The 11,688-nt window shown below is 33.1% G+C and overlaps 2 protein-coding genes across 2 annotated transcripts; one reads left to right on the top strand and one right to left on the bottom strand.

The window, feature by feature from the left end:
• Positions 1 to 5,379: 5,379 nt before the first annotated feature.
• On the top strand, positions 5,380 to 8,157 carry LOC145161200 (uncharacterized). Its single transcript, XM_079080700.1, has 3 exons — positions 5,380 to 5,805; positions 6,406 to 6,552; positions 6,621 to 8,157. Exons 1-3 carry the CDS (start codon positions 5,491 to 5,493, stop codon positions 7,935 to 7,937), a joined length of 1,779 nt encoding a protein of 592 aa, XP_078936826.1. The 5' UTR covers positions 5,380 to 5,490; the 3' UTR covers positions 7,938 to 8,157.
• A 252-nt stretch (positions 8,158 to 8,409) lies between these two features.
• On the bottom strand, positions 8,410 to 10,559 carry LOC145161199 (protein RETARDED ROOT GROWTH-LIKE-like). Its single transcript, XM_079080699.1, has 7 exons — positions 9,977 to 10,559; positions 9,734 to 9,845; positions 9,392 to 9,551; positions 9,166 to 9,314; positions 8,931 to 9,082; positions 8,731 to 8,845; positions 8,410 to 8,649 (listed from the first exon to the last, which is right to left on the bottom strand). The coding sequence occupies exons 1-7, from the start codon at positions 10,477 to 10,479 to the stop codon at positions 8,512 to 8,514; spliced, it is 1,329 nt and encodes a 442-aa protein (XP_078936825.1). The 5' UTR covers positions 10,480 to 10,559; the 3' UTR covers positions 8,410 to 8,511.
• Between the last annotated feature and the right edge of the window lie 1,129 nt (positions 10,560 to 11,688).

Below are 11,688 nucleotides of genomic sequence, written 5' to 3'. Positions count from 1 at the left end.
TATTAGGACATCACTCGTTTATGTTTGTCTTTTAAAAGAAAGAAAATATATAATGATTAAAAGGAGATGTTTTGTACGGTGTAAAAAAAAATAAAAAATAAATAAATAAAAAAAAAAAAGGGAATGTGCTCCGTGTATATAGAATAGACGAGTATATTAAGGGTTTTTTTTCAAGTAAATTACACTCATGGACATAGAATATAAATATTGTTAGTGATGTATAACAGTGTAAGACATAACGGAAAACATGTCTTTGATTTATTATTTATATATTAGTTTTTTATTCTAAAGATATAAGAACTTCCACACCTAAGCTTTCAATTCACTTGCAAAAGCCACCTAATCACCATTTGCAAGCCAAGTAGGACAACTTCTTTCACAGGAGGGAGGAGGTTGAGGGTCATAGCAATGGATCTACTCGAAATCAATTTTGGACGTGGTAATCCTTACCAATGAAAATGATAGGTGATCTTGGGACCTTGATACTATGGGAGGTTATTCATTGTCCTCGACTAGAAATTGTAGTGATAATAACACTTTCATTGTGGGGGAAATCAACTAGATGGAATTATCTAGTCCCTACCAAAGTAAACGTCATAATTTGGAGATAAGTGTAAATCGGATGCCGACTATAACTAAATTGGACAAGAGAGGGATTGGTGTTGATTCTTTTGACTATAACTAAATTGGACAAGAGAGGGATTGGTGTTGATTCTTGTGATTGTCCAATTTGTGATGCTCAAAATGAGATGATTGAGGCGTTTAGTGTTTCATTGTCTTGTTGTTACTTCTATTTGGAATCAAATAGCCCATTGATGGGATATAAATATCCATACCTTTACTATGACTTCGTATTGAATGAGCTAGCTAGATGAATCATGTGGCAATTAATAACATGCAAAGAAAATGTATAGATGCAATCATCATGACAACTTTTTCCGTTTTTTTTTTTTTTTAACATTCACAACTTTATGATTTTTGGAGCTGCCAAACTAAGAAAAGTTGATTTATTCCACAAGTGTTGCTTAACCTTTCGGGATAATGACTTAAAAGGGTAACATATTATTCGATTTGTACACATTTGATCACTGAGTTTTTTTTTCGTCCACATTTACCCCTTAAACTTGTTAAACTGTACACATTCAGTCCTTATGACCTGTTATTCCAGGTTAGCCGGGAAAAATGACTTGATAGAGTAATATATTTTTCATTTTGTACACATTTAGTCCTTAATATTTTTGTACATATTTAGTCCTTAATATTTTTTTTTGTTTCAAAATAAGTCCTTTTTTTGTACTCATTTAGTACTTATGAATGATTTCTTTAGTTTTTTTTCACGACATCTTACGTGAGACAATCATTGATGAGGTGCTTGGGGTTGTTGATGCTTATGTCCAATGCGATCTCGACTGCTTGGTTGCGTAAGTCTTGTGGTTTGGCTTAGGTCTTGTATTTTGAACATCGTAGCTTCTTCATACGATATCAGATTTTAAGGATCTTTATCCACATGTTATTTTTTGAGTCTACTACAACTTTCATTAAGATTACTCCCGTTAAAATGTAATATATTTTTACTAACGATTTTATAAAAAAAACATACATACATGCATTCATAAAAAACGTATGGACAGGGGAAGACGCAGTAATACATAGTAGGTGTTGCCGAGATGAAATAGGTGTTACCGATACATGGAAAATAGGTATAAACATAAAAAATAAAGCGAAAAATTTTCCACTGCGAACAGAAAAAACAGGTGTTGACGGTGCAACATCGGGACCATACTAAATCCATCACCGCGTATGGATATAAAAATCGTAAGTAAAAATATATTATTTTTTAATGGGAGTAATCTAAATGAAAGTTGTAGTAGACTAAAATACGAACGCATGTATATAAAGATCGTTAAAATCCGAGATCATATGAATAAGTTATGACGTTCAGAACACATGACCTAAGCAACCAAGTAGTCGAGATCGCGATGGATATAAACATCAAAAGCCTCATACACCTCATTAATGAATGTCCCACGTAAGATTTCGTGAGAAAAAACTAAAAAATCATTCATAAGTACTGAATGAGTACAAAAAAATGACTTATTTTGCAAAAAAAGAAAAAAAAGGACTAAATATGTAGAAAAATATTAAGGGCTAAATGTGTACAAAGTGAGAAATATATTACCCTATTAAGTCATTTTTACCGGGTAACCTGGAGTAGCCGGTCATAAGGACTGAATGTATACAGTTTAACAAGTTGAAGGGGTAAATGTGGACGAAAAAAACTCAGTGATCAAATGTGTACAAATCAAAAAATATATTACCCTTTTAAGTTATTATCCCTAACCTTTCCTTTAGATTATTAATTGAAGTCAGTACTCAGAAGCTTAAAATTAACTAGGTTGATTGGTCATTTGGTTGTACAAACATATGTTAACCATTTCAGCTTTGTAAGTTCTCTCTTTTCTAACATCGTGCTAGCTAGTCTTGATAATATTTTTCCATTCCAGAAAAAAAAAACAAATGTAATTATCTTTATACAACTCGGCTAAGATTTTCGTTAATGAGTTTCATGATACCTAAATTGAAGAGAGATCAAGACATCTAAGAAGATTTAGATATTTGTAACGTAAACTTTAGATTAATAAACTAAAAGAAAACGCCTGAGAGAATATATATATATATATATATATATATATATATATATATATATATATATATATATATATGCCAAGTACTAATAAATTATATAAAGGGAAATTTTGTTGAACGTTTCCTTTTGCAAGCTTTAAGTAATGTATTATGTAATGATGCAAGTCCATTTGTAGGATGTGTGGATCAGGCTGCCCCCCATGAATGTCTCACTACACTGGTCCACTTCACTTCATCTCTTAGACAAAAGATCCCTCACTTCCCTACATCTTTTGTTCTTCTTTATACTTATCTTTGTACCATAAAAGCAAATGTACAACACATAAATCACATTGTACAACATCTTTTCAAAAAAAAAAATCACATTGTACAACATAACATCAATGAAAAAAATCAAAATAATCGACATCTATAGTAAAACTGAATGGTATAAAAGTTATAGTATTTTATGGTGATGGGTCAATTCGAAAAGTAGGCCAAGCTGTGCTTCAAATTTCAAAGATTCGGTAGTTTCAAGCAAATGATATTGTCTTTAAAAAGATGGGACAAATCTCTACTTTCATTCTGGTTTTTTATAACATCATATACACTTTTTAAATCAAGACTCTTTAACCCCATCAAATATGCCAAGAGTTGTCTTGTCTTGGTTTAGTCTATTTTTCGTTACAGTGTTAGAGGTGACAAATAGAAGAAAGTGAACGGATCAAATTACTGTATCAAATAAAGTTGGGTCGACTTGTTTGACAACAAAATCAAAATTTCCATCCATTTTAAATATGCCATTTTTATTATCTGTTTGATTGCAACAAAGGATTCTTATACAAACTATATATAACATAATAACAACGATATTTTATAGTCATCTAGAACTCACTCGAAAATATACATTTTAAAGTCAGTTAGTTTTTATCAAACATTATTTTTTATTAGTTAGTTTTTCATCTATCAATTACTTTTTCAGCTAGTTTGTCAAACATAGTCTTAATCAAACATAATAAATGAAAATCATTTTTGACAAATGTCATGTTCTTATTGAATTTGACAAATATCATTTTCTAGGATTTTTTGAATTATTTTTTTGTACTTGTCAATTTTTTGTATTTTTCATTTTTTTAATTTAAAATCCACATTTTACTAAGGGCTATATATGTAAGCTAAATCATAGGTGGTGTTTAGGATTAGATTAGGAGTATGATAGTTTGTCGTTCAAAAAAAATAATAATAAATAATAAATAATAAATAATAAAAAATCATTTTATTAAATGTCAGAATAAATGCTCTACAGTTGTTTATTTCCTTCCTATTTCAAATCTTCTACAATTAAAGCTTAAATCAATAATATCATGCATAGGCATCCATTTGATATCACCCATAGACATTCAATTGATATATTAAATATTATTTTTAATAAACCCCTATAGTACACGAGTCTCACACCTATTATATAATATATGCAAAAAAAAAAAAAAAAATTGACTATTTGAGATGATCAGTGTAATATAAATAGACCACAAAGATCAAATGAAAATGGGTACGATACCCTCTAAAAGAGGTCATCTAAGCAAGATTCCAGGATGCACAATAAGGAAATATCAAAATTTTGTTAACCAAATTAAAGTAACTTATTCTGTTTATACTTAAATTTTAATAATAGCATACTACATTATTCGACGAATGTTGTCAAAAGCTTATTAGAATACTAGAAAGCAGATCGATATTAATATTTTCTCTTTTTTATTTATAAAACATATGGGTAAAGTAAAGCCTAACCCGGCCCAGAAAAGTCCGGATCAGATCTTGGCCTTGTCCGATCCTAAAAAAGTAAAAAGTAAAAACGTCAGGATAAAGCCCGACAAAAGCCTGGTCCAAAGCTACAAAACCGCATATCCGGTCATACATTTTTTTGGCGTTGATTTTTTTCCACACTTCAAAACTCATTCTGTAAAATTGTTTTCTACCATGATTAAACAGCTTCAGTTAGTTTTAACGGTTTAGGAACTTGGTTATTTTTCTATTAACAAAAAATATCATCATCTTCAAAACGATTGAAAGTTTTGAATACGGATGAATCAATACCAACTCTTGTTATACGATAAGCTAATATCCATTGTTTTGGAAATAATGCGTCAATGTACAGGTGTGAGGTAAAACATCATCCTCATTGACTTTCAAAAGGCAAGCAAAATGCATTATTGTATTCTCACTAATCTTATATTGATTGTTTCACACAAAGGTCAAGGGCTATAAGTGTAATTTCTGGGTGCTTAGTCATTGCTCAAATTCAAAAAGGCCATGGTCCCACAAAACATCGACGTGTGCCTTTATATATATACCCTTCTAGTCTTCTAGATTAGAATATGGTCTCACAAAACCTCCAAAGGGTAGCCAAAGTAGTTAACTAGTTATTACAATTTACACACAATGGTGAATGGTCTTATTCATCTTTTTCACGTGTTAAAATAAAACCTTATTATTATTCATGTTAGATGTAACCAACAAAACTTGGGATTAAATAATTATACTGAAGCATAATCTCATATTTGAATTCAACAAAATCTAGAAGCCAAGGCATTAAAATGAGATGAGAGTAGGTTAGGTACTGAAGAAGTCAAGTCATAAAGACGTGAGATGTTCTTGTTTTTTAATCACAAAAAACATTTTTTAAAATTTTCTAACATATCAAGAAGTTGACTTTGAAACTGTACACATTGTGTTTAATTTCCAATGTCAAACACCCTTAAAAACCTAATAAAATCACAATAAAAGATAAGATCAACAAATCTGCATCTGTTCATCCCATCAATTCAAGTAAAAGATCAAATACTAGAGAAGAGTGAAATCAAGATGAGGAATTGGATGCTTTGTTCATTATCAGATGCTAAGCAGTTCAAACTCCGGATCAAAATCTGTGAGCTTGAAGGTTTAGTTATGGATGATATTCCAAACAAAGATACATATAAGGTACAGGTACATATAAACCTAGGAATTCCCAAAAGAGGTTATGTACCTCGAATCACAAATCAAAAAGATTATACCTCGAAACAGCAAGTGGGCCCCGATGGACGTGTCTGCTGGAATGAAGGCTTCGAGCACCGTTGTAACAACTTGGACACAAAGGGAGTGAATCTTAAAAGCTGGAAGATCAACCTTCAAGTTCATGTAAGTATTTATAGCATCCTACTTTCATTTCTTTCTATTAAAGCATTGTTGTTTTATTTATTATTATTATTTGTTTCCATATCAAGGATTGCACTTTAAAAAAACTACCAGATTATAGCATATTTTGATGTGATAAGTAGAAATGAAATTAGGATGTTGTAATAATCAAATCAATGAAAGTACGATGCAATTTCTTGTATTCAACCTTTTTTTTCTATCAGTATCTAAATATGCATAGAAACTATTAGGAAGTAGGGAAGAGATGTTGAATTGAACAACAAGGCTGATATATTATTGGTTAAAATCATAATAGATGTTACTGAATTCACTGGCCATTGGAGAAATCAATTCTGCCCAATTTTAGCATTTTCCTTTCATTTTTTTTTTCTTATTAAGACATTATATTTTGAATTCTATCGAATTATAGCAGTTAAAATTGCATTATATTAGGATGACATTGCAACATGCAATGCTGTAACGAGTAGAAACGAAAGTAGGATGCAATAATAAACAAATCAACAAAAGTACATTGCTACTTCTTATTTTTCTTGTATTTAGCCTTTTTCTATCACTATCTAAATATGCATTGAAAATTATCAGGGAATCGATGTTGAATCCAACAACAAAGCTGATATATTGGCTAAAATCAAAATGGATGTGGCCGAATTCACCAACTGTTCAGAAAAACCGGTCAAACTTCCGGTCAAATGCTACATTGGTAGCTACACCCATGAGGCCAAACTAAAGGTAAAAACATTTGTAATCATAGCTAGATTCTATACCTCCATTAGACCTTAAACATATCAAAATTACAGGTAAAACTCGAGATTATTGAAGTTCAAAAACTGCAAACCGAAAACAGCGTGCATCCGATATCTCCAACTCATCTCCTCCCATCGCTGCTTTCATGTGTAAATTTTCAAAATCAAACAAGAAACAAGACAGAGAACATGAAAATGGAGATTGAAAACTCACAATCTGAAACTGAAGAAGGAGCTGATCAAGGGTATAAGAGGATAAAGATGTTGGAGCTATTAAGAAGTCAATCTTTACATGAAGGAATCGAATACCGAAAGCAAGATAAACAACAGACTTCAGGTTACGAATACACAGAAAAAATAAAGCTAAAAAGGCTTCTCTCATGGAATATTAAAAAGCCGAAAGATGCACCACTTTTGAATAAAGAGATAGGTGGAGGTGATGACATTGATAACGAACGAAGAACCCTAATGTCATACCTAAAACCGAAAGATTCGGTAAAAAAAGATATCAAAAATAGTGAATTCACGGGAAGTGATAGATTCGAAGTGGGAAAGTGGGAAAATAAAAGGGTAAAAAGCAGAGATGGAAAATTGGAACTTCAGACAGATATATTCCTGGCTACAATTGACCAGAGGAGTGAGAAAGCATTAGGTGAAGGAGCGTGTACAGTCATCGCCACAGTGATTGCTGATTGGCTGCATAAAAACCCTAATAATTTACCATTAAGATGTGAATTTGATAAATTGATAAGAGATGGATCAAGAGAATGGAGAAAGTTATGTAAAGAAGATATCCATAAAGGGAAGTTTCTTGACCAGCATTTTGACCTAGAAACAGTCATACAAGCAGAAATTCGACCATTGGAGGTGGTATCTGAGAAATCGTATGTTGGGTTTTTTAAGCTTGAAAACATGATGAACAAATTAGATCTTTTGCAAGATGCAATGTGTTTTGATACCATATGGAATGAGATTGAAAATGGTGATTCGAGTTTAGAAGAACGCGTTTACATAGTGAGTTGGAATGACCATTTCTTTGTTTTAAAAAAAGAAAACAAAGAAATGTATATAATTGACACGTTGGGAGAAAGGCTAGCTGAAGGGTGTAAAAAAGCTTACATTTTGAAGTTTAATGAAGACAGTGTGATCCACAATGTGGAAGATGATCAATCAAGCATTATATGTAAAGGGACATCTTGTTGTAAGGAATTTATCAAGGGGTTTCTTGCTGCTATACCTTTGGGAGAACTGCAGAGTAGTGTTGAGAAGGGTATAAATGGAAAAGCTCCTCTTCATCAACTCCTGCAAATTGAGTTCCAATATATGCGGCCCCTGCAGCAGAACTCACCAACCGTGGAGACAATAAATTGAGCATTTTGTTTGAGTGTTTTAGTGTTAATAAATTCTGAAGGATTTATAGTACATTTTTCCATAACTTTCTTCTTAACAAAGGTTTTTAATGGTTTTTAAGATTCTTTATAATGATCATTGTTTTGGACCAGAAACTACTTCTAGTTTCTTTATTTCAATAAAAGTTGCAAAAATTGAGCAAGAGGCTTATATCAAAGCCTTGGGCGCTGCTTCTTTTTTACTTAATGCAGAAAGAACAACTTACTCTTTTTATCAATATAGGCAATGTACTTTATTATTTTACACATAATAATAGCAAGACAAAGTCACACGCATAAAATTGAACATTTCAACAACACCCAACCTTTTTATTATTATTTTACATTTAAAAGAGGAATGAATAATATAATCTGAAGAGCATGTTCGAAACATCAATTTACAAGAAAAAGGAAGATTGAGACATTGATAAAGCATATGGATAACGAAAAAAGAATGTGTAAAAAACCCTCTATATGTATGTATAGACATTGCACCTGAACATTAGGAAGTTTAGAGAAGAACTCTCTTCTATCTCCAAGTGATATACAAAAATGTGCTATAGAGATGTAACAGACTTATGAGCAATGTCATAAACAGAAATAAGAATTTCAGCAACTATGAGTACAATAATGACCCATTCCAGAAAATCTGATTTTCTGTTCTGAAGGATCTCTTGAAGAAAACGAATGTTATGCTGCAAGAATCAGAAAATCATGTGTCACCATCACATCCACACAAATAAAGTGAGCAAACAAATGATAATTTCATAATTTACCTCCACAAATTTCAGTTTAAAATCTAAAGTAGCAAATCTCTGAGTCAACTCGAATTCATCTCTAAGATACTCCCAAATCTGAGCATACTTAGCATCCTTCCAGGCAATATCAGATCTGAACATGAACAACACAACATTTTTCATAAACTGTTCAACTTCAACATGAACAAAACACAGAAATTTCATGACCCAATTTGTACCTTTCAAAAAGTCCAAGCTTAAGAATGACATCTGCAAGATTTGAATTTGCCTTCCCCACCAATTGAAATAATTTTTTCCTCTTCATTGTAAAAGTTCCAGTTTTTTCCATACCACGGTTAATATCAGTGAATTCCCCAACCATCCCATCAACCTAAAAAAAGGAATATAATGAAATGGGTATTTGCATTTCTTTGAACAATGAGGAACTTGATTTGGAGTTTAAAATCAACATACCTGGCGAACATAGTAATCAAGAGCAATACTCTGACCTAGAACACTGCCAATTGTACGGATCCCATCAGTATTCAAATACTGCAGCATTATATAATCTAATCCACCTTGCATCCATGTGTTCAGGGTTGGTTTCTCTTTGACCTCATATTCTGAGTATCATCCATGATAAAACTCACAAAGTTTAGATTTCAGTATGAATATAATGCATGCAAATAATATAACTCACCATCTTTTCTTATCTCATTTAGCAATCCTGAAGCATGCCTTTCAACGATTTTCAGGTACCCATCAATTTCATGATCACGAACATTAAACAAGACGATTGAACCATACTGGAAGACTACCATATAACAGCAATCGCTCCCACTTATACTAGCAGCCGAACCCTGAAAAACATTAGCAAATTGATGGTAAATATGACTATCACAGACAGGTTATGAACATTCAACAAATGTGAACCAAATACAGAAAGATGTAAAAAGATATTCAGTTTATGTGCTTAATAATTTAGCCAATAGAAGGATGCAGAACAATGAAAATGCAACAATGATGACGGGGATGGACTTACAATAAGCTCAGGCTTGGTGCTGCCAAACCTCAGGACGACATAGTTAGTCATGCGTGATGTAGGCGGGATGAAATTAGGTTTGTTTTGGTCCACTAAGCTTCTCAAATCCACACTGCACAAAATCACCACGGAATGAAATGGATATTACACATCCTTAAACCACTCCCAATTACACAATTTGATTACGCAAAAACAATATAAAGGTGGAACACCAAAACAGTTTTTAGGACACCGTTATCATACCTAGTAGAGAAGAAATAAGCTCTGACGGGAATTGAAGGCTTCAGGTCCTCCTCAGTCACACCATCATTATATGAATCATCAACCTCGGTCACCGCAATAGGTTCATGCCACTCAGTTGTATTAGCCACCGACACCGATGGGGACGAGGAGGAAGACGAGAAATAAGAAAAACATCTAGCAGCTGTGGATGTCGAACTATAACCAAAATACCCACATCCCGTCAGTGCAATTGGTGAAGATGATGGATACGATAATCGGCGAATGTTTATGGGAGAGCGAGGGGGATTCGTCCTTACTGATTGATGTGGTGGCCCTGGTGATGATAAGAGTGCGTTAGGGTTTGATGAGAGTGGGATGATTAATGCCTTCACTGATAGAGTCTGAGAAGAATATAGAGAAGGGTTGTGGCGCATTGTGGCGGCGTTTGTCATATGGACGTCGATTGAGCGGTGGTGCCGCCACATTTTCACCGGAGGCCGGAGCATTTCTCGGATGTGTGTCATCTGCCAGTGGCTTTGCAGTTGTTTTTACTTTTTCGTCTTTGGGTTTACTCTTTCGAGTAAATGACACTAATAGTCCCTTGGATTTAGTTTCGGTCTTTCTGGTTTTTCATAAGGCCTTCACTTTAGTTTCTTTTCTTTTGAAATTAAATATCTTCCTACTTAAGTGGTAGTCATTATGGTTTTAAAAAATGCGATTTTTACAAACACTGTTAATAACTAATTATTAAGTCATTATAAAATGAGATTTTTACACCTTCCTTTATCTTTTTTTCCTTATTTTATCCTTTTTAACAAATTTGATATTTTCTCCCTCCTTTTTCACCTCTCACCATTCCAACAAACAAACAATCTTCAATCGCACCTAGCACTACCTTCGGCGACCTCTCTTTTGCATCTCGTATCACCACCATCGTTGTTCCTAAATCTTATTCTTATTGAAATCACATGTGCCCCTGAATGGAACCTAGTGATTGGGTGTGACATTCAATAAATGGATACATGATTCAAACATTAGAATGCCTAAATTTTTGTAAGTGCCCGCAATTTACCCTACGTGACAGTTCAATGTAGGTCGTCCAAATGGTACAGTTTATCATTATTTTTTTTTAAATCACATGCACCATCATAGGAGACCATCTGCTTGTATCGTCGTCCGCCCCTTCTATAATGTCCCACAACCACCCTTTTCCATTTTCCTCTCTCATCTTCCCTCCCTTCAATCATCTTCCCTGATGAACACCCTTTTCCCACATAAACTTCCTCGGATATCCACATTTCCACATCACCACCCTCATCCCTCTCTTTGAATATAGTCTCTCTATTTTAATATAATTGCCCCCATATCGCCACCATTTACTTAAAGGATTTGGAGTTGACAATTCAATCAAAGCTCGAACAACTATTTTGCCACTTATATTGGTGAGAACTTGAAATCTCTTCACATGATAACTCTTTCACTAACAGATAATATTAAACTTGAAATAGCTTGCCAAAAAGGTTTTTCTTAACAATTATGTTAAACTTCAGGTAACCTTTATTATATCTCCATCGTAAACATTCATCTATTTGTAGTCTTTTTCACAAGGAAAAATATGGTGAATGGTAAATAGAACGGGACATGAAACACACTGTTTTTTAGTAAACTACAAGAATGGTCCCTGTGATTTAGTAAAAAAAAATGTTTTCAACCTGCCCCATGCGTCAAAAAAT

The sequence above is a fragment of the Lactuca virosa genome, chromosome 2, assembly GCF_052849685.1.
Source record: "Lactuca virosa cultivar CGN04683 chromosome 2, Lactuca_virosa_CGN04683_v6, whole genome shotgun sequence".
In the NCBI taxonomy this organism is placed as follows: domain Eukaryota; kingdom Viridiplantae; phylum Streptophyta; class Magnoliopsida; order Asterales; family Asteraceae; genus Lactuca; species Lactuca virosa.
Note: the sequence above shows the minus strand (reverse complement) of the source record. Positions and strands in the feature narration are given on the sequence as shown.